Source organism: Geotrypetes seraphini, chromosome 2 (genome assembly GCF_902459505.1).
Source record: "Geotrypetes seraphini chromosome 2, aGeoSer1.1, whole genome shotgun sequence".
Taxonomy (NCBI): Eukaryota; Metazoa; Chordata; class Amphibia; order Gymnophiona; family Dermophiidae; genus Geotrypetes; species Geotrypetes seraphini.
Window position 1 is genome coordinate 117,810,761 of NC_047085.1, and position 23,322 is coordinate 117,834,082.

Genomic DNA, 23,322 nt, shown 5'->3' on the forward strand with positions numbered 1-23,322 from the left:
ATCCGTCCGGCCAATGATTTGAGATACGGGGAAGGGGGGGGCGATGGGGGGGTCATGGGGTAGTCAGGGTGTCTCGGATTGGCGGGGGGGGCCGATCGAGGGTTCGGGGGGTGAACATTGGGGGGAGGGGGGTTGTGTCGAGGGCAGGAGGGCCTGGGATCCCTCCTGCCCGTATTGTAGTGGGGGGTGGGGGATAGGGAGGTCCGCCTGGGCAGGAGGGGTTGGGCTCCCTCCTGCCTGATCATGTAGGGTGGTGGGGGGCGAGAGGTCAGGAGGGCTTGGGCTCCCTCCTGGCCTGATCGTAATTGGGGGGGCCCATGGGTCAGAAGGGCTTGGGCTCCCTCCTGCCCCAAACGTAATCGGCTGTCGCGGATCACTGGGGCCAGGAAGGCTTGGGCTCTCTCCTGGCCCGATGTTGTCGTGGGGTGCCACGGGTGCTCGGGGCAGGAGGGTTTGGGTTTCCTCCTGCCCAACTGTAATCGGGGGGGGGGGGGTAGGGATCACGGGGCAGAAGGGCTTGGGTTCCCTCCTGTCCCAATGTCGTGGGGGGGGGGGGGGGGTTGGGGTGGATTCTGTAACCAGTGTTGTTTTTGACAGACACTGGTTACAGACTCCAGCTTTTAGGCGAAGGACTGGCTCCTCCTTTGCCTAAAAGCCCTTGTGTTGGACGTTTGGAGCTTAGGCATTTTTTTGGTTCATTATGGGGTATAAGTGTAGACGTCGTTTGGGTACAAGTGTAGACGTAGTGGTGGTCTGGGCGTTTAAATAGCTGAATGTAGAGGCAGGTCATTATCAAAACATTTGTTTTGGTTATGGACAATTTCCCTGCTTCTGCTTTCAACGTTTAAGGCCTTAGGCCAAAAAGGGACTTAGTTTTTTTGTGTCTGACATTTCAATCACCATTTTAGATAAGAATGAGCAATGGCTAATACTGCGAGTGTCATCAGTGGGTAAGCTTGAATATTTTTTTATCACTAAGAATTGCTTTTAATTTTGACTTTATTGAAGGACAGAGATATAATAGTGAAGCATACAAGGAGGTGCTGAAAAGTTCTCAGCCCAACAAAGACGAGAATGACGTGGATATGGTTCAATCAATGATCAGAAACAATGTCAAAACATAAAATTTTGTTTCTGCAAATTGGCACTTAATGAAATAAGATAACACTCTCAGCTACAGTAGCAAAATAATGTTTAGAATTTAGGAAATTGGTTGGATGGGCTGAGAAATTTTCAGCACCCCCTTGTATTGGCAAATCAGATCCATTGAAGAAGCCAACAAAGTTGAGTGAAACAGTGGCAGTCCCTGTTGAGAGGTTTAAAGCTGGAAAGTTGAAAGCTAAGTGCCCTTGCTAACATCGTTCATCGACAAACCCCAGATTTCACCTGAATACTGATAGAAAGTTTTTTTTGTATGAGACCGATGGAAACAAAATCTATATATGAATGACACATTTGGTCTTCAATTTGGTCACTGAGGTCTCTTTTTTCTCTCTATATTATGATAAACAATTGAGCCTTTTGCTAGTTGGTTGTGATCCACAGTTTGAACACTTTTTCACATGTGTTGGATATAATGTTGCACTAATAAGTGATGGCTTTTAGCTCACAAGACACAACTTTCAGCTTTTCTGAAGAACAAGCTGATTATTTATTGAAAATACCTTCTGAATTTAGCCAGTGTCTTTAGAAACAAAAAAAACTTGGTAAAAACAGAATTAAATAGTGAGTTGCTGGTTGAAAATTGCAAACTTGCTAGGATTCCAAGAGGATTATAGATATATAAAATCTCATTTGTGTTTCAAGATCATAAGGAGTTTATTGAAAAATGGGACAGAATTTTTAAATAAATGCTCATTTGACTTGATGCTACTTATCATTGAAAGAAGCAGGACTGAAATTAGATGTTTAAAGAAGAAATTGACGTTAATCTAAAAAAAGTTTAAAAAAACCATTAATACAGACAATTTTCAATAAAGAACACCAGAATTTAACAGAGAACAGAGAAAATTTTAAAGAAAATCTGAAAAAGTAGAAAATGAAGAAATGTTTTTGGGATGAAAAATATTATTCAACTGGTTGGGTTTTTCCATGGATGTATCAGCATAATGAACAGAGACAAGATCTAATAACACAATGGTTGAGAATATTTCTTTGAGTGAGAGGTCAAATAATAGTAGCAATTCACATGTGTTTTTAGACAACAGACAAAAGAACAAGTGAAGAAGCAAAAGAGGTAGAAGTTTCCAGAAAAACAGACCATTCACAAGATCACAATAATCTATCAACAATAATTAATTTATCCACTCATTCACTCAATACAACTGAAGAATATGTTTTGGGTTTGGGACTGTCTTTTGTACCTACTTCATGGTTTGATAAATTTCAACTTCACATAGATGTGGAAAAATTTATACCTATGTTAGAACTGTTGGTATTTTTTTTTTTTTTAAATAACAAGTAAAATGTAGATAGAACCATTCTCTTGCCTAAATCTGATTGGAGACCTCTGGGACCATCTGATACAATAATTGATATGTTTAAAAATCTTATAGTGAAAGATGTAGATTCCCTGAGTGTGAATGGGTTAAAAGCAAAGCATAATTTATCCTTAGATAAGAAAACAGCTCTTCAAAGTGTGCAAAATGATAGAAACATCATTATCAAAAAAGCAGTTAAAGGGGGTGCCATTGTAATTCAAGATAAGAAAGAATATATTCAAGAAACTTGACATCAGTTAAACAATGATCATGTGTATAAGAAGTTGGCTTTAGATCCTACAAAATTTTTCACCAGGTCTCAATAGGGAGACCTGCTGAAAAATTTTTAAGATGAGTAATGCTTTAATTCTTTTGGTGGAAAGTATGAAAGTGTGGAAATAAGCTAATTGTGAAGCGATAGATGAAAATATTATTACCAAAATATTTATTTAATTAAATATGGACATAAAGATATAGGCTACAAGATTCTTTTGAGCTATCTATGTAGGCTCTGAAGGTGGCCACAGAGGCCCATAGTCAACACAATAGAGAAATATTTAATGGTTTCAAAGTGAAGAAGCTATTATTATCGTGATAAGCTGTGATCTAGTAGTTCTTCACATAGGTTGCAGTGCTTTATAAAGTGACCAATTTTATTTTTCTGTGTATATTCATGAGGCATATCCTGAAATCTGGGGCTTAAGGACCAAATAGTTTGGAACATTCTTTCCCAATTTATTCTAGCATTGCATCTGGAGAGCTTTACAGATATTTTCTAGCTCAGTTTAATGGCATACCACTCAGTGGTGCTCTGTCAGGTGTAAATGTAGCCAGTTCTGCCACAGCATTGGGCCCATCTTCCTCAAAGAACTGCTTGTCTGAAATATGAACACCCAGCTCTTGCTTGGTGTCCAGATCCTTAAGGCGAAGCTACAGAGAAAAGAAATAAAGATATTTGAATCAATATTTATAGTGGCTTCTTTAAATGCCAATTGCAGCTTTAAATATTTTATGTACATTCAATGCTGTTACCATGAATATATGGATATAGCAGCAACCATGAATATATGTATATAGTGGAATGTGTCACAGCTACATGAACAGCCAATGATATTCAGCTACCATCTATATATCTGTATAGAGACTGAATATTTCCAGGTATCTGTAGACTTAGGTGGAACTTCCATGCTCCCCGCCAACCCTATCCAAATGATATGTAGAAATGTTCAGCTTCACTATATATACTGTGGTACTGAAAAGTCATGAATAAGGTGTCTCTATGTTTTGGTGGCCACCACTATACATTCAGAGGGGCATAATCAGAAAATATGTCTAAGTCCGTTTTGGGCCTAAGTCGCTAGTCACCCAAAGTCAGACATGTCCAAAGTCCATTCTTGAAAAATACATCCCAAATATTTTTTATTTTTTTTTAGGATCGTCTACTTAAATGTCCAGCTGTTTGATTGTCCAGACCGCTAAGTCATCTATCTTTATAACTCATTCTCATCCAAAAATTTATCCAAATCAAAAACACCTAGAACAAGACCTTTTAGACATGGGAGGGACCAGCAAAGTGATGGATTGGCCACCCAGACATGGCAACAGAGTAGTGGGGCACCTTACAGGGCACTGCTGCGAAATCCACAAAATGGGTAAAACATAAACATCTCACCACAACTCCCTTATAGGTCATGGTGAGCCCCCCAAACCTACTGTCTACCACCCCAACAGTCCTTATGGGTACGGGTGCCACCTACGGTATATGGCAGCGTAATAGGGTTTTAGGGGTGCACATGTTTCACCATGAATGCAGTAGTTAGAGTAGCTTATTGGCCTAAGTTCTCCTCTTTATGGTCCACTAGCCCAGCCCCCAAACTAAAGCCACCTCTGTGAAGCTCTACTAGGCTTTCCTATGTCAGGTGCTGATGTTCTGGATGCAGGTATGTACGTTTTTATTCTGATTTTTATGGCAGCATGGGGGTCAGTGATCACTGGGGGAGTATGTGTGGGTCTGTATTTTGTGTCTGCAGTGGTTATCTGGTCATTTTGGGCATTTAGACTTGTTTTTAGATCATCTAAGTCACTACGTATAAGTTTCATCTAGGCAGTCTCATTAAACTTTCGGTTATACTTGCAGTACGATTAAGTCTAGGTCAGCCCACGTCCTAACTAAATCCTGCCACTCCTCCTAAAACGCCCCTTTCAGCTCTGGGCGTACAGCGGCACTGAAAAGGTCTAAGCTGTTTTTAGATACGTCTAAAACCCGTTTCAATTATCGGCACTTAAATGACCTGTCTTTAAGTGCTGATTTGGGTGGAATTTTAGACGTATTTCTGTTTTGATTATGAGCCTCATAACCTTTCTCGAAGATCCAACCCATTCATTATTTGTACAACCCAAAGGAAATTTGAAAGAATTTTACAAAATGGGGCAATAATAAATGTCTGTCTATCTGTCCGTTTGTCTGCCTGTCCATCTGGAGCAAAATAACATTCTGAAAATTTAACAGAATGGGATGAACTTGGCACGTGGTAAAAAAATTAAATGAGTTTGAATGTGGGTCAAATTGGACTAACTGTTCCAGAGAAATTAACATCCCAAATATGGCCTAATGCATTTCTATAGGAAAAGGAGTTCCATCTCCTGTAGCATAGAAACTTTGAAATGTAGCAGTTAATAAGGGATGGCTATTTAATAACGGAATTCCAAACTCCCAAACTTCACCCATCTTCCCCAAACTACCCCTCTTGCAACTGCCACACCATGCTACAAATTGTCCCATCCCAAGATGCTACCATCTCCTCACAACTGCCACACTACTAGAAATTGCCCCATCCCCAATAACTACTTCACTGCAACTGCCCCACCACCTTGCAAACTGTCCAGTCTCCTAATATTAACCCTTGATATTGTCATATACCCAATAAAAATTAACTCTTGCAACTGCCACACAATCACCATATTGTTTCAAACCCTAACTATCCCTTGCAAATTGTTCCATTCTAAAAATCTACTTTACCAGCTACCTTATCCCGCCAAAATACCTCCTGTAACTACACCACCCTGCAAACTGCTCCACCACCAAAACTTAGCTCCCCATAACTGTTCCATCATCCCACAAACCATACCACTCTCAAAAATTACCATACCTGGAACTGACACAACACCCTAAAATTGGCCCAAACCCCAAAACTACCCCACCACCCTGAAACCTGTCCTTTTCCCTAAAACTATCCCCTGTAACTGCCACACCACCACCAAATTGCCCTAAATCCCAAAACTACCCTCCGTGAACTGTGCCCACTCCAAAACATTATTCCTCCAATTGCCTCACCAGTCTGTCAACTGTCCCACTCCCAAATCTGTTCCTTACAATGAATCCACCATCCCACATACTGCTCCAACACCTAAAACTAACTTTCCCCCACAACTGTCTCCTCATTCTGCAACACATCCCACTCCCCAAAACTACCCTACAACTGATGACACCCTACAAACTTCTCTCAACCCCCAAAATTACTCCACCAACACAAAAGCTCCACCACCCTAATTACCCTACCTCCAAAACTACTTCCCTATAACTATCTCTACCTACCATGAGCAGGACCAGGAAGTATTTCTTCACAGAAATGGTGGTAGATCACTGGAACAAACTTCCGGTGCAGGTGATCAAGGCCACCAGCGTGCTCGACTTTAAGAATAAATGGGACATCCACGTGGGATCCCTACGAGGGTCGAGTTAAGGAACTAGGTCATTAGCACTCAGACTTAATGGGGTGGGTCAATAGAGTGGGCAGACTTGATGGGCTGTAGCCCTTTTCTGCCGTCATCTTTCTATGTTTCTATGTTTCTATGACCAAATTAAGCCATTATGTATTCTTTGCCTCTTTTTTTATTTTTATAAATAACATATATTTATAAAAGAAAAGCCAATGGCAACCATGGCACATACTTCCCCCCCCCAATATTCAGCCAATGGTGGTCAATATTTTTTTAAATGTTGATCATCACCAGCTAAATTTTGCCTTGATATTCACTGCTGGAACATGTCTAGGCGCCAACACAGAATACAGGGGTATAATTCCAGGTGGTGAGGCTGCCCAGAGTTTATGTGGACCTGACTGATATTTAACCAGGGCTACATGTGGCTCCAACTCAATATTGGGTCAGCCACATAACCACATCAGCTGAAGTATGAGTATTTATTTATTTATGTATTTAACAGACTTATAGCCCACTTATACCTAAGCAGGTTCTAAAAAAATACATAATCATAAAACATCAATTTTCCAAGCCAAATTATAAAACATAGTAGATAACGGCAGATAAAGACCCGAATGGTCCATCTAGTCTGCCCAACCTGATTCAATTAAAAAATATATATATATTTTTTTCTTCTTCTTAGCTATTTCTGGGCAAGAATTCAAAGTTCTGCCCGGTACTGTTCTTAGGTTCAGACTACTGAAGTCTCCGTCAAAGCTCACTCCAGTCCATCTACACCCATCCAGCCAATTGAAGCCCTCCCCAGCCCATCCTCCACCAAACGGCCATATACAGACACAGACCGTGCAAGTCTGCCCAGTACAACTCATATTAAAAACTAAGGATCATAGATTGAAGGTCCATACTGGACAGCTATTAACTGGAGGAAAGAGGCCACCTTGTAGTTAATAGCCATTGTAGAATGATGGTACCAGTGATATCTTACTGTTGAATTTAAGTGCACTTTTATATGTGGCCTTAATATATACGTACTACATTGTAATATATACGTACTACATCTCCAAAAGGAGAATCTCTTTGGCACAATGCAAGTGTTGAAAAGAACACTAGCAGCAAATATATGAGAGTGATTTCATCTCCAACATACCCTGACATAGAGGTCAGATTCAGGTTCATCCCTGTCATGGAATATATAAAACTAATCCATTTGGAGACATTACCCTGATTGAAGGATTGGACCTTTCTTGCATCTTTTGACTTTAGAAACTGTCAGGACCCACCAAAATAGACCATCTTCTATTGTATAAAAGAATGACTATTCTCATATTTTATTTTTACAGTGCAACATTCAACAGTAAGCTAAAGCAGTCCAAAATTCAAGGCATTTTGCTGGCTGCCACCAGTGTTAGGGTTACCCTATGGCTCCAGAAAAAAGCAGGACGGATTGAGATATCCATGTTTTAATTCCATTGAAAGGAATGGAAGTAAGGAGGGCAGACAGAGATATCTGGGTTTTATTTCCATTGAAAGCAATGTTCAATCCATCCTTTTTCTGGAGCCATATGGTAACGCTAACCAGCGTTAAACTGAGAAATTCAATGCTGGATTGTATCCAAGCATCGACACTGAATTTCTGGATTTGTGGAGCTGGCTAACACATAGCCAGTTAAGTGGAATATTCAGCACTTAAAAATAGGGTTCTCTAGAACGACCCCCAAATAGTTTTCAGCTTAGCGCTAGCAGTTATTTTTAGTGGGACTAACCAGTTAAATGCTGCTGAAAATTAGCAGTTCACCTGAACAGATGATTTAACCAGCCAGGAGCTTTTTTTGACTGATTAAATCTCTTTCAATATTGACCCATCAGTGTTAGTTTCCAACGCTTCATACAAATAAGTAAAGTAAAATAAGTAACTTACCGCGTGTAGGTAGTTGGAACAAAAGGGTAGAAGGATGCAAATTATTTCAGTTCAACAACCACTAAGAGGATGGGCTGTTGAGTTAGCTACATGATTTCTGTGGGAATGGGGTGGGGCAAAACGGGCAGGGGGCTGAAAATGAAACGGAGACAGAGAATGTGTGTAGGGGCACACACAAACACACACTTCAGGAACCCATTTATCCACCCACATATATCAGCCCCTCACTTTACCCACCCATGTACACATACACATGCACCTCCACAGTCCTCCCCAACTTATCTACCTCCTTCGCTCTTCTCACTCCTTTTCTCCTCTCTTCACCTCTTCCCATTCCTCCATTTCTCCTTCTCCCATCCCATCCCTCCTGGAACACACAACCGAAACTTACACACCTCCAGATACATACCCCAAAACACATACCATAAGCATGTTCCCCTACACATATCCCCCCACACACATATCTCCCAGATCTACATCCATACACCTCTACACACATACACTCCCTTCCTAACTCTCTCCCACATCTACACACCCATCTCACCACATTCACAACCCCATTCCTCCACCCGCCCCTCACACATATCTTCTACATATCTTGCGTACACCACCTACTAGTGATATCCAATTCAGAATTCAAATCTATTCGCCAATTATTTTTGGGAAAATCAATTCAAATCAATCTGTTTGGGCAAATATTAAGGCCCCCTGCAATTTCACCACGTACCTATCAACAAAACAGCAGATTTTCCCGGGAACAAGCATGAAAATCCAGTAACTGATACACACTGCTCCTGCTGGTCGTGCAGCCTTCCCTGTGATGCAATTTCTTGTTTCCGCATAGGTGGGAATAGGCCAGAGGGAAGGTTATGCGGCACATGGCTCTTCAGGAGAGATGGACTTCACCTGAGCGCGGCAGTAAACAACATCAGGAGAGGAATAGAACAGTCTTTAAACTAAGAAGAAGGGGAAAGCCGACAGTCGACCAAGTGTCGACGACTCGGAAGACGGTATCCTGTGAAGATACTGAGTGAGAAAAATGCAGGGAAGAAACATTGGGCAAAATACAGGAGTTGACTGATCCAGAAGATCGAAGCACAGGGAAAGGAAACAAAGACAAAAAAATACCAGGACCTAAATTGCATATATACTAATGCAAGGAGTCTAAAGAACAAAACGGGGGAATTAGAAGTCATGGCCAAAACTGAGAACCTAGACATCATTGGGGTCTCCGAAACATGGTGGAATGAAGAAAACAAATGGGACAAAACACTGCCAGGGTACAAACTCTATCGCGAGGATAGGTCAGGTCAGAAAGGAGGAGGAATTGCCCTTTACATAAAAGAAAGCATACACTCAACCAGAGTGGACACAGCAGCGACGACCAACAAATTGGAATCGCTATGGGTTAAAATACCGGGAAGGATAGGGCCCGAGATAAAGATGGGGCTGTACTATCGTCCACCTGGGCAAACCGAAGCTACTGATGAAGAAATGGAAGCCAAGATGAAACAAGAATGCAAAAGCGGAAACACGATTATTATGGGAGACTTCAACTGTCCCGGGATAGACTGGAGTCTTGGAAACTCAAAATGCACTAGGGAGTCCGGATTCCTGGAGGCTATACAGGACTGCTTCATGGATCAGCTAGTAAGAGAACCGATGAAAGGGAATGCCACCCTGGATCTGATCCTAAATGGACTAAGAGGACCTGCAAAGAAAGTGGAAGTAGTGGGACCGTTGGGAAACAGCGATCACAATATGATCAAGTTCAAAGTTGAAGTAGGAATACCGAAGGGAAAGAGAACCACCGCGACAACTTTTAACTTCAAGAAAGAAAACTACGAAGCAATGAGGGTAATGGTAAGGAGGAAACTTAGGAGCAGCTCGAAGAAATGGCAGACTGTAGAGCAAGCCTGGTCTTTATTCAAGGACACGGTGAGCGAGGCGCAAAATCTGTATATCCCCAGATTCAGAAAAGGGTGCAAAAAGAACAGAACAAAGGGCCTGGCATGGATAACCAAAGAAGTGAAGAAAGCGATAGGTGATAAGAGGAATTCTTTCAAGAAATGGAAAAAGGGCAAAACTGAGGAGAACTGGAAAGAACACAGGAAGTATCAAAAAGAATGTCACCTTGTGGTTAGAAAAGCATAAAGAGAATATGAAGTGATGCTAGCCAGGGAAGCATGAAATTTCAAACCGTTCTTTAGATATGTTAAAGGGAAGCAGCCGGCCAGGGAGGAGGTTGGACCGCTGGATGATGGAGATAGGAAGGGAGTGGTAAAGGAGGAGAAAGAAGTGGCGGAGAGACTAAACATGTTCTTTTCATCAGTATTTACAAAAGAGGACACATTCAACATACCGGAACCTGAACAAATCTTCAAAGGAGATCAAGCAGAAAAATTAACATCCATGGAAGTAAGCCTCAAAGATGTTCAAAGGCAGATAGAAAAACTAAAACCTGACAAATCACTGGGCCCAGACGGAATCCACCCTAGGGTATTGAAAGAACTGAAGGAGGAGATAGCGGCACTACTACAGCAAGTCTGTAATCTATCCCTAAAAACAGACGTGATCCCAGAGGATTGGAAGATAGCCAATGTTATGACCATCTTTAAAAGGGATCAAGAGGTGACCCGGGTAACTACAGACCGGTAAGTCTGACCTCGGTTCCGGGGAAAATGGCAGAAGCGCTGATAAAAGAAAGCATCAAGGAGCATCTAGAAAGGAATAAACTTATGATAACAAGCCAACATGGCTTCTGCAAGGGAAGATGTGCCTGACGAACTTATTGCACTTCTTCAAAAAAATTAACAAACGGATGGACAAAGGAGACCCCATAGACATCGTATATTTAGACTTCCAAAAAGCCTTTGACAAGGTACCCCATGAACGCCTACTTCAGAAACTGAAGTAGCATGGAGTGGAAGGAGACGTGTACAGATGGATCAGAAATTGGTTGGCGGGTAGGAAGTAGAGGGTAGGAGTGAAGAACCACTACTCGGAGTTTAGGAGGGTTACGAGTGGTGTTCCGCAAGGGTCGGTGCTTGGACTGCTGCTGTTCAATGTATTTATAAATGATCTGGAAACAGGGATGAAGTGTGAAGTAATAAAATTCGCAGACGACACCAAACTATTTAATGGGGCTAGGACTAAAGAGAACTGTGAAAATTTACAAAGGGACCTGAACAAGCTAGGGGAGTGGACGACGAGATGGCATATGAAGTTTAATATAGAGAAATGTAAAGTCTTGCACGTAGGGAACAGAAACTCGAGGTACAGCTACACGATGGGAAGGCTGTTACTGAGTGAGAGTACCCAAGAAAGAGACTTGGGGGTAATAGTGGACAAGACCATGAAGCTGTCGGCACAGTGCACAGCTGCCGCTAAGAAAGTGAATAGAATGCTAGGTATAATCAAGAAGGGTATTACAACCAGAATGAAAAAAGTTATCCTTCCGTTGTATCGGGCGATGGTGCGCCCGCATCTGGAGTACTGCGTTCAATATTGGTTGCCGTACCTAAAGAAGGATATGGCGATACTCGAGAGGGTTCAGAAGAGAGCAATGCGTTTGATAAAATGTATGGAAAACCTGTCATACGCTGAAAGATTGGAGAAGCGGAGACTTAGAGGGGATATGATAGAGACTTACAAAATGATGAAGGGCATAGAGAAAGTGGAGAGGGACAGATTCTTCAGACTTTCAAAAACTATAAGAATGAGATGGGCATTCAGAAATGCTAGGAAGTTCTTCTTCACCCAACGGGTGGTGGACACCAGGAATGCACTTCCAGATGGCGTGATAGGAGTTCAAGAAGGGATTGGACAATTTCCTGAAGGAAAAGGGGATAGAAGGCTATAGATAGAGGGTTACTAACAGGTCCTGGACCTGATGGGCTGTCGCGTGAGTGGACTGTTGGGCATGATGGACCCCTGCTTATGTTCTTATGGCAACAGGGTATATCAGCCGCTGGCTGTTCATACTCATTCCCTGGAAGAGCAGCCATTTTAAAAGGTAAGTGGGGAGTATGCAGGGGACATTAATTATACAGTACCTTACATTTTTATCTAGTTGAACAGACTGATTGACTGGGGCAGCTTGTGATATGCTCTTTGGCTACTTTTAATTATTTTTTTCCTCTTTGTAGTTGAGTCATGCCAGGGGGTTGGTGTTAGTAGTGTGGTTGGCTCCTACTGTTCTTTTTGTGACAGAGAAGAACAAATTTGTTCAGCAGATGCCATCTATGGTGATTGAGAAGCAGACTTCTGCATCTCCTTTTAAGGAGTCAATTTTGACAGGAATGGTGGCCATTTTGCCACCAGACCACCAGAATTGGGTTCAATGAAGTTTCCAGCAGAGTTCTTCAGGGTTGCAGGGATTTCTCTTTCCCCAATGGGCGGGAAAATTAGATGCTCATATTTTATAGACCCTAACAGTTGTTTTAAAAGAGCTGTAGAAGACCTTAAGGACTTTACTCCAGGGCCTTTTTTTTTGGGGGGGGGAGGCTGAAGTGTTCTGGTGTGCCCCAGTCTTATCTGGGTGCCAGCCCAGTTTTGCCTAGATGATGTTAACTGAGTGGGAATTATCAATAGGTTCTCTGAGGAATTAAACTAATGGGCAGACTCTATCCCCTTCTGCAAGAGGATCTCAACAGGTTTCTCAGCTTGTGAGATTTTATCCAATTGGCTATATTATCAAGGTTATTATTTCAAATGAAGATGGCATGAAAATAGGCACAGTTCAGAGCAAACAGAGTTTGAATGTAATCCATGTATATGTAAGAAGTCAAATCAAGGGATTGATTAAGACTTGAGAGAGACCAAAAATATGTTGAAAAAAGATGCGAGCCAGTATGGAGCTCCAAGGAACTTCATATTTTAAGGTGTATGGGTTGAATTAATATATTTCCAGAGAACAGTGCTGCTATGATTCATCAGGAGGAGGGATAGGGCCATAGACATGCAATGCTGGACATGGGGAGAGGGATACTGCTGGACAGGGCAAGAATAAAGATATAAAGAGGGGAGGTGCTCAACATAGCAGTAAGATGGAGGCAGGGATACAGAGGAGAAGAATAATGGATATGGACAAAAGTCAAATGAACCAAGAGACCCTGGCAAAGAGAAGACAGAAGAAAGAAGAAAGCAGAAACAGGATACTGGGACCTACACAATTACAAAAAAAACCCCAAAAAACAACCAACCAACCAACCAACCAACCAAACCAGACAACAAAGATAAAAAATGAATTTTATTTTCAGTTTATTGATAGTAGCCTTAAAGAACTGAATCAAATTAAATTGAAAAATTGACTCATGAGTGAATTGAATCGAATCAAATTGAAAACATTTTTTGCAGGCTTGGACAACACTACCACTCACCCACATGCCTCCCACATACCTCCCACATCCCCACACTTAAACCTCCCATACCCACATATATACACCGACTACATCCCTCATATATGCCCCACTCCTGCCTATATACTGCATATATCCTCCATATACCCTATCCACATATATCCCAAACTACGCCATTATCATACACATATATACAATGAAGCAAAGAGAAATATACATAGAAAAGATTCTGCAGCCCCAGAAGCTCTAGAAAACACACTTTACTAACTGTCTTCACATTCTGTTCCCCCACAAACATACATGAGTTTGCAAATGAAAGAAAGGGAAATGCACCTTTTTGTTACACTATAGGAAGCACTTTTCAACTTGCTTTTTGCCAAGTTACTCGTAAATGTAACAGCTGTAGTTCATTATGTACCTTTTGCAGTTGAATTTCTCTTTCCAAAGGGTCACCGGTTTGAACAAGTGAAACCTTTATTATCTCTCCAATACCATCAGCAAGCACCTGACATACAAAATAAAAAATAGCAAGTATTATGCATTTTCTTTTACCAAATAAACAGTGACAGGACAAAAGCGCATGAGACAAATGCATGCTGACAAACGAGCACCGACAATTCAGTGCAAGACTTCAGCGCGCTGCAGGAAAACCTTCTTTTAAAGGGCTATGACAATGGGTGTGTGGGTGAACCCCCCACTCTACTTAATAGGGATCGCACTGCCTCGCGCTGCCATGTTGGGGGTGTATGGGGGGTTTAGCCCCCCACATTATACTGAAAACTTAACTTTTTCCCTAAAAAAGAGGGAAAAGTTAAGTTTCCAGTATAATGTGGAGTTACAACCCCGCAACCCTCCCAACGCCAGCGTGATCCCTATTAAGTAAAGTGGGGGGTTCCCCACCAACACTCCCCGTCAGAGCCCTTTAAAAGAAGGTTTTCCTGCGGCGCGCTGAAGTCTTGCGCTGAATTGTCGGCGCTCTTTTGTTGACGTGCGTTTGTCTCGCTCGCTTAAGACTATGAACCAAATAAGCAGTACTTCAAACTTAGAAGTCTTAGGAGCTGTAACTATCCACAGTTTAATTAACCATGGGAGTCACTAACTGGTATAACTCAGTACTTAAGTTAGTGATTCCCATGTTAAGCTGTGGTAATTAATCAAAGCAAAATTTGCTGTGGTAGTCACTAACCTGCTCCTGCTTTAATTTCACTTTGCATTGCTGCAGCCAGGAACATCATGCAACACAAAGACAGTGAGGCCTGACTTAAGACTTCAATCTTTGAAAGGGGCTGGGGGCCACAATCACTCCACCTCCCCACTGACAAGAATGCTCACCTCTATCTCTGCCCAATTATATCCTCTATCACCATGGATATCATACCCTTACTCTCCAGTAGAGAGCCCCAGATCCCATTCCAACCCTCCCCCCCTCCAGTAAACAACCCCCTTGATTCTTTTCCTCTATAGCAAAGAATTCCTCTCCATGAACCCAGTAGCATGCAGTTGGGGCTTTCTGGGGACTCAGTGAATCCCCAGCTCTAAAGCCCTGTTTTTATTTTATTTTTGTTTGATACATTTTGATTTGTTGAGCAGGCAGAGGGAGGGATGAATTAGAAGGGCTTGAGCATGCGCAGATGCATGCTCAAAGCCGGCAGAGACTGAGAAGAAGATCTTCAAGCGGCACCGGCACTTGTGGGCTGCGTGCCGGTGCCAAAGGGGGGTGAGTTAAAGTTGGTCGGGCGGGGGGTTCCTGTTCTCGTGGGGGGGGGGTGCCGATTCGAGCGGGAGGGGGCCCTTTGCGAGCGGGGGGGAGCGATGCCGGTTATCGGAGGGTGCTCACAAATCGAGTCAACACTCTGTTTGCGAGACACATTTTGCGAGAATGTTTTGCTCGTCTTGTAAAACACTCGCAAACCGGGTTACTCGCAAACCAAGGTTTGACTGTAGTTCTTTTAAATCAAGGATCCTCTGTGGTTATCATAGGATTTCTTGAATTCTTTTACGGTTTTTGCCAACTTCTAGATGAGCGAGAGGTAAAAGAGAAACTCAGGAACACAATGCCTTAGTAGACTGACTAAATTAATTTGCTTCGGTCTTTAGAAAGGAAGATGTTGAGAGATAACAGTGCTAGAAATGGTATTCAATGCTGATTAATTAGAGAACTGAAACGCATGCTTAAAAGGAGGCGGTAGCGGCTAGCGTGCACGGCATTTTAGCGTGTGCTAAGCACACGCTAAAACTGCTAGAGTACCTTTGTAAAAGGAGCCCATAATGTAAAGAGTAGCAAATCATCTGGACCAGATGGTATATATCCCAGATGGAACTGAAAAATGAACTTGCAGAGCTATTGTCAGTAATATGTATTTTAACTTTAAAAAATCAGCCATGGTACTAGAAGATTGAAGGGTGGCTAATGTAACAAAATTTTTATTTAAAAAATTTCTAACCAGCCTAAACCTAAATGGTTTACAAAAATATAGACATAATCATCATATAACCATCATACAAATAAGTAAACAAATATGCATAAAAAATCTTCAGTCAAGATCATGCCTCCACAGACAAAGTTGTTTTCAATAGTTTCTTAAATTTTTGAATATCAGAAAGCAACCTCAGCTGTCCTGTTAGATTATTCCATAATAAAGCACCTTCAACTGATATTATAGATGTTCTCATATTAGCATAATGTACATTCACTAATCCATCTGTTAATAGTCATAACTTTCCCTCTGATCTTAATGATCTAGACAGCTGATAAAGCCTCATCAATTATGTTAGATACCAAGTGATCTTATAATGAATGAGTTTAAAAGTTAATACCAGAACCTTGAAAACAATGCAAAATTTGACAGGTAACCAGTGGAGTTTTCTCAAACTTGATGTAACATGTTCAAATCTGCTTCCATCAAATATCAAACATGCAGTTGCATTTTGAATTATTTGCAAGCTCTGCGCTGCAATGACAAAATGCCTAAATAAAAGGCATTACATAATCCAATTTCTGAATTACTATAGTTTGAACCACTATATGGAAATAATAACCTGAAAGCATAGATGGGGCATAATCAAAAAAACGTCTAAGTCCCCTTTTGGCCTAAGGCCTTAAACGCTGAAAGTAGAAGCAGGGAAAATGTCCATTATCAAAAAAAAAAAAACGTTCAGCTGTTTAAACGCTCAGACTACCACTACGTGTTCACTTACACCATATCATCAACCTAAAAAAAGCCTAAGTCCCAAACACCCAAAACAAGGGCTTTTAGGCGAAGGAGGAGCCAGTCCTACGCCTAAAAGCTGGATTCTGTAACGGGTGTCTGTCAAAAACAATACTGGTTACAGAATCCACCCCCACCACCAATGATCGGGGCAGGAGGGAGCCAAAGCCTTCTTGCCCCGGCGACACCCTGACCCCCGACTATGATCAGGGCAAGAGGGAGCCCAAGCTCTCTTGCCCCGGCAACACCCTGAACCCCGAGTACGATTGGGCCAGGAGGGAGCCCAAGCCCTCATGGCCATGCAACCCTCCCTACAAGATCAGGCAGGAGGGAGCCAACCCCTCCTGCCCAGGCGAACCCCCTACCCTCCACCCCCACTAAAATATGGGCAGGAGGGATCCCAGGTCCTCCTGCCCTCGATGCACCCCCCTCCCCCGATTGTCCCCTGAACCCCTGATCGTCCCCCCCGCCGACCCATGAGACTCCTCCCATACCGACCCCTCAATCCCCCCACCCCCAATTCCCCCCTTACCTTAAAATCATTGGCCGGACGGACGGGTGCCAAGCCCATCCATCCGGCAGGCCAGTCATCCCGTGAATGGCTGGCCATAGGGCCTGATTGGCCCAGGCGGCTCAAACCCCGCCCACAGGTGGGGCCTGAGGCGCCTGGGCCAACCGGAATAGGCCCAGTAGCCTTAAGCCCCTCCTGTGGGCAGGGCCTTAGGTACATAGAAAGGATGGAGGGAGGGGTATGAATTTGGGACACAGAATGAAGGGAAGTGAGGGAAAGAGATACTGAGGTGAGGAAGGGAGAATTGGGTATCTGAGAGGAAAAGAGAGATGGTGTACATGAGGAGATGAAGAAAGAGAATTGTTGGGCATAGAGAGGGGAAGAGAATTATTGGACATATTGGTGGGAGAGGAGTGAGGTAGAGATGCATGGGGAAGAGAGAGATGAGAGGGAATAATGTTGGATGTGGTGGTGGAGAGGGAACAGTGGGATGGATGGAAAGGGATGTAAGAGGGGCCTCAAGGAGGTGGAGAAGGTGGGAAGAATACTAGGATCCAAGTACAAATTCAACTTAAGAACGGTTTAAAAAAGGGAACCCGTTCTTAACCCAGGACCTGCCTGTATATAGCAAGGCACATTGCAGTACTTAAGGTCAAAGTAGGCATGGTTAGGGGTGAAGATGACTTAGGTGCCACTAGGCATGATTCAAAAAAGAATTTAGGTATCTGTAATGTAGGCCAGTAAAACTCTGGCCTACATTACTGGTGCCTAAGTTTTGTGATAAGTGCCTAAGCATAATTATAAGGCGGCCAGCACCTTTTTTTGTATGCAGTTGCCAATTTAGGCAACGTTTACAGAATCTGGCCCTCATTCTTTACTCTCTGAGGTTCTATCTATGTTCTGTGACTGAGACTAGGTATTGTGTTAACATGGAAATTCTATGTAGGGATGTTTAGTAATATGACTTGTTTAGCTTTCCCAGTAGGTGTATTAATGTTCTAGAGCCTTCTTGAGACTGCTGACCCTAGCAGCAGTCTTACAGTTCTACCACTGGAGGGGGGTGTCAAGCTGCCATATAATGGCTTTTTTTTCTCCAAGTGGTGCCATTTTGATAAAAGCAGTCACTACTGCAAGAGTGAGTAGTCTTACACTGTATGTATCTTTTATGCAACATAAATGCTGTCTGTTACCACCTTGGACTCCTCCTCAGAGAATTTTCGCAGAATATAAGATCATATATAACATAATATAAAATAAAATAACAAAATCATACTAGGTGCTTTTGATCTTGATTGGCCAAAGTCAGACAAAGAAAGATGGGCTGATACAGTATGGCACATCTTATGTTCTTATTTGCAGATTTTGTTTATTGCAACAATTCTTGGTAGCATATTTTATTTTGTTTCATAAAATAGTGTAAACATTAACTTACCAAAAATGGATTATTTTTAAAATTCATTGCTTTCTGTGCAGAGGACTTCCCATATCTTCCAAATAAAACCACATGAATATCTGGCATCTTGTCTGACATGAAAGTACCATTCAACCACATATTCCACCGTCCTCTGCTTACAGTATCAAAGTTTTTCACTTTTTCAGACATCATCTTTATGTCTATGAAAAAAAATAGTCATTGTTATGGAAATAAATACTATGTACATGTTTGCAAGGCAATTTCATATTTCATTTCCTAATAAAGTCTACTACTATCAATAAAAACAGCATTGTAAAATCTTACCTTGAACTGGAATGCTTAGCTCAGTAAAATCTTTTTTTGAGTGCTTTCTGATCCAATCATTATGTACAAAGATGTGCTGACTAGAAGGGAAATGATCATCTTCCACAATGATCTTTTCAAGAAACCAGTCATCTAGAAAAAATGATAAATTGTAATCACCTTGGCAGCTAAGAAATGGATGAATCAAGTCCTGAGGCAAACCAGGGACTATTTCATAAGGCAGAGTAGGGCAAACAGAGGCATTTAAGGGTTAATTTATACTGTAGGACCACAGGAACTATATGGGCCCTGTTCTATTAACATGCTCTATTTCTCCCAGGGCTCATGTTATTCCTATATCCCAATGGCACTCTAATCATTAGTAAATGACTCCCTTAATAAAGCATTTCAGGCAAGCCTAACTCCCAATCAAAGAATGCACCAACTACATTAGTTCCCTATGCATGAACTTTATTAGGTCTTTTCTGACATGCAAAGAATTCATTGATACTGGTCCTCTGTTAATAAAAAGCAAGAAAGAGATCCAACATGATGCTGGCTGAATAAGACACAGGGCCAAGATCATTCTGGCATCCTTTTTACCTTTATTTATTTTTTTTTTTACTGAGGTTTGGGAGATGGTGAAGAGGAAGGTGAAAGCTAGGGTGCTACCTAGAAAACCCCCATCAATGATCTAATCCACAATTCCTTAGCAGTCAGAGTGTTGATGTTAGTTTTTTTATCCAGCAGCAAGTCTCACTGTCAGTCTTGGGGATGGAGCATTGGCTAGACTTCAGACATCGTTAAGCCCCAAAACCGGTTGGGCTCCTCCTTCTCCTTCTTACACCAATCTGGAACCAGGCAGAAGCACTTGCTGAAGATAGACTGGGTGCTATACCTGACCTGGGATCCGTGATAACTGGTGAAGTGATGGTGTTGGTTGACCTGGGAAATCCTTCCAGTTCCCAATGTGGTCTGTATTGGCATGAGGTGGGCAATTGCTCTACAGCGGATGGAGGTGCAAGGAACACTGTTGTGTGCCATTCTAGTCCAGTAAAGCCTGCTGTTGGCAGAGTCTTTTAGGACAGGATAAACCAACTACAATAACATTAGAAACTATTTAGTCAGCTTTGGTAACGCTGAAGAAATCATTGTAATACACTTGAAGGGAATGTGCCTGGGCAAGGGAAGCAGATGAGTAATTTTACAGTACAATATATGAAGTTAAAACTACAATAATTAAAAACTATATGGATTCCTTTTACTAAGGTGCGCTAGCTCAATGGTGGCGTTAGCATCTAGTGCATGGGGCAATGCAGCGCGCACTAAGCACGTGCTAAAACCGCTAGCGCAGCTTAGTAAAAGGAGCCCTATGTTACAATAAAATAGACTGGAGATCATGGAGAATAAAATTAGAAATTTGACTTTTAAGAATTTTGAACTTCCCTAAAATCTGCCAATGGGTCATTTTGGGAGCTTTTTAAGATGTTCCTTAGAGAAGCTCTTGGAGTTATGAAAGAAGCAGTTCCACCACTTCAAAAGATTTTCTACCTTCCTTATTGCTAGAAGATGAAAGACCAGAGAGAAAGTGGTTATCTGGTCTTTCCTGACAGTTTCCCAGACAGTTTAAATATAGCTGTGGTAGGGTTTTTTTTGTTTTGTTTTTTTTTGTATATCTTTATTGAATTTTCAAACTACAATTGTGCAACAAGTAATTCATATACATATAATATTACAAGACAAGCAGAATAAACTTTCAGACATTAATGTACAATTATATTTTCCCCCACCCTCCCACCTAATATTCAAATAAGATTCAAGAAACTATCCATAAATTCCCTGAATCAAATCCAATGCAATTCCCCTCCCCCTCCCCCCACCCACCCTGGATGTATATGTTTACAGGTCAATGAAATAAAATCAGTTACCATTCCTTACAAAATTTAGCCAATGGTTCCCAAACATCCATAAAATTCCTGTAATGCACCTGCTGTATGGCCATGTATAGCTGTGTTTCTTGAAATATCTAATAAAGATATCTGGGACTGAGCAACTTTGCTAGTAGCCTTTGTTATTTGCATCTGACTAGGACTCTTATATAAAATATTACTTTTGGTATGCGCAAGTTCAGTTTTTTGGGGTCAACATGTTCTACAATTACATCCAGAAATACTGTATAGTCCATGGGTGGACAGTTCTTGCAATTTTCTGTTACATGTATTATTATATTTGGATGACACACTTTTGCTTTCTGGGATTCAAAACATTTAAGATTATTTCTAGATTCTAAAAAGGATTAATCTGCCTTGGTGACCAACTAATCAGCACTTCTTTGTTATAGGCACAGTTATACTAGTTTGTAGTAACAAAGAATACTACTGTAAGAAACTGTTTAGTAAATTGTTGACCAATGTAGATGATTTAATCTCAACAACTGGATTTATTATTCCTAGTGCTTTGGTTGTAATATCTTATTTTAGAAGTAAGTTTGAGCGGATTAGAAACCAGTTAATTGTTAGTGATGGCTCTCGTAAAAAGACTGGGAAATAGCGAGTTATAGAATTCTGGTTCAAAGAATCTGGGAACAGTTTGATGTTATCAAAGTAGATGAACTCAGAAAGATATTAGGAAAATATGCTAAACTGAATTGTTTCTGGACAGAAAAGGGAGATCAGAAGCTGTAAAGATTTTCTCAACATAGAAACATGGAATGTATGTAGCATGAACATGGAAAATTGGAAACTGTTAAAGATCATAAGAACATAAGAATAGTCTTATTGGGTCAGACCAATGATCCATCAAGCCCAGTAGCCCGTCCTTATGGTGGTCAATCCAGGTTACCAGTACCTGGCATTAAAAAAAACCCCAAAGAGTAGCAACATTCCATGCTACTAATCTGATAGTCTTTCTTAACGTTGGGAAAATTTCTGTGGGGTTCTGCAAGGTTCGCCTTTGTCCCCCACTTTGTTTAATATTTACCTTGTATCACTGGGAAACCTCTTGCAAAATTTAAATCTTAGCTTTTATATTTATGCGGATGACATCATTATAGTCATCCCATTAACTTGCTTGACAGTCGAGCTTACAAATTTTTTTAGCGACCATTCTGAGCCAGATTGAACTCTGGATGATTGCTTTTAAATTGAAACTAAATCCAGAAAAAAACCTAAATTTTTTCCTGCAACTCCTAACGATAAGATCAAAGAAACAATGATACATTTGAATGGACTTGACTATACTATAGAACAGTCTATAAAAATATTGGGAGTGACTATAGATAGATACCTTACTTTGGAACAGCATACTGATCTATTACTCACGAAATGTTTCTTCGTGCTTTGGAAACTTTGCACCATTAAGAAATATTTTGATGAAGCTTCATTTCGTTTGTTGGTGTAGTCATCTGTTTTAAGTATCCTCGACTATTGTAATATCATCTATCTGGGCGCCTACAAGAAAATCTTTAAAAAATTGAGAGTGGTTCACAACACTGCAGTTCGACTGATTTTTGGCCTGAAAAAATGGGAGCACTTTACTCCTTACTGTCAGAAACTTCACTAGTTGCCGATTGAGGCCAGAATCTTGTTTAAATTTACATGTATTTGTTATAAATCAATCTTTGGCATGTCACCAGGCTACCTTGTTTCTCACTTTTCTTTGAACCACTCAAATATGCCTACATGTAGAGTTCATTTGTTTACATACCCTTCTACTAAATTATGTCGCTATAAGAGGTTTCTTGAGAGAACTCTCTCTTTTCAGGCTGCTAAATTGAATGTTTGGTTTGGAAAAATCATGCTAGGAGCTTCTTCTTATTTCTATTTTAAAAAATTATTAAAGACACAACTATTTGATAAGTTTGTATCCTAACGCACTCTTTTGTCTTTTTAAATAATTATGTTTTTCTTATATTTTATAACTTGATGTATTTCTATTATGAATTGTATTTTTATTTCGCTGCATGCTCAGCTCTACTTGTTGTGAATCACCTAGAACCATTTCTGGTCTGGCGGTATATATATAAAAAAAGAATAAAATTATTATTATTCTTAATCCAGGGCAAGCCGTGGCTTCCCTAACTCTTTCTCAATAACAGACTATGGACTTTTCCTCCAGGAAATTATCCAAACCTTTCTTAAAACCAGCTATGCTATCCACTCTTACCACAACCTGTGGCAATGCGTTCCAGAGCTTAACTATTCTCTGAGTGAAAAAATATTTTCTCCTATTGGTTTTAAAAGTATTTCCCTATAACTTCATTGAGTGTCCCCTAGTCTTTGTAATTTTTGACAGAGTGAAAAATCGATCCACTTGCACCCATTCTATTCCACTCAGGATTTTGTAGACTTCAAGTATATCTCCCCTCAGCCATCTCTTTTCTAAGCTGAGAGCCGTAACCTTTTT

General features: G+C 41.1%; 1 protein-coding gene across 2 annotated transcripts in view; it reads right to left on the reverse strand.

Moving 5' to 3' along the window:
- The window catches only part of RP1 (RP1 axonemal microtubule associated), a 627,806-nt gene that overhangs the window by 145,822 nt on the left and 458,662 nt on the right, over window positions 1–23,322 (reverse strand). For both annotated transcript variants that reach the window (XM_033933654.1, XM_033933653.1), the window contains 4 exons: window positions 18,940–19,071; window positions 18,634–18,815; window positions 13,900–13,986; window positions 3,278–3,410 (listed from right to left, as the gene is read on the reverse strand). In XM_033933654.1, the coding sequence (XP_033789545.1) occupies window positions 3,278–3,410; window positions 13,900–13,986; window positions 18,634–18,815; window positions 18,940–19,071 (534 nt within the window). The remainder of the gene's footprint in view (window positions 1–3,277; window positions 3,411–13,899; window positions 13,987–18,633; window positions 18,816–18,939; window positions 19,072–23,322) is intronic.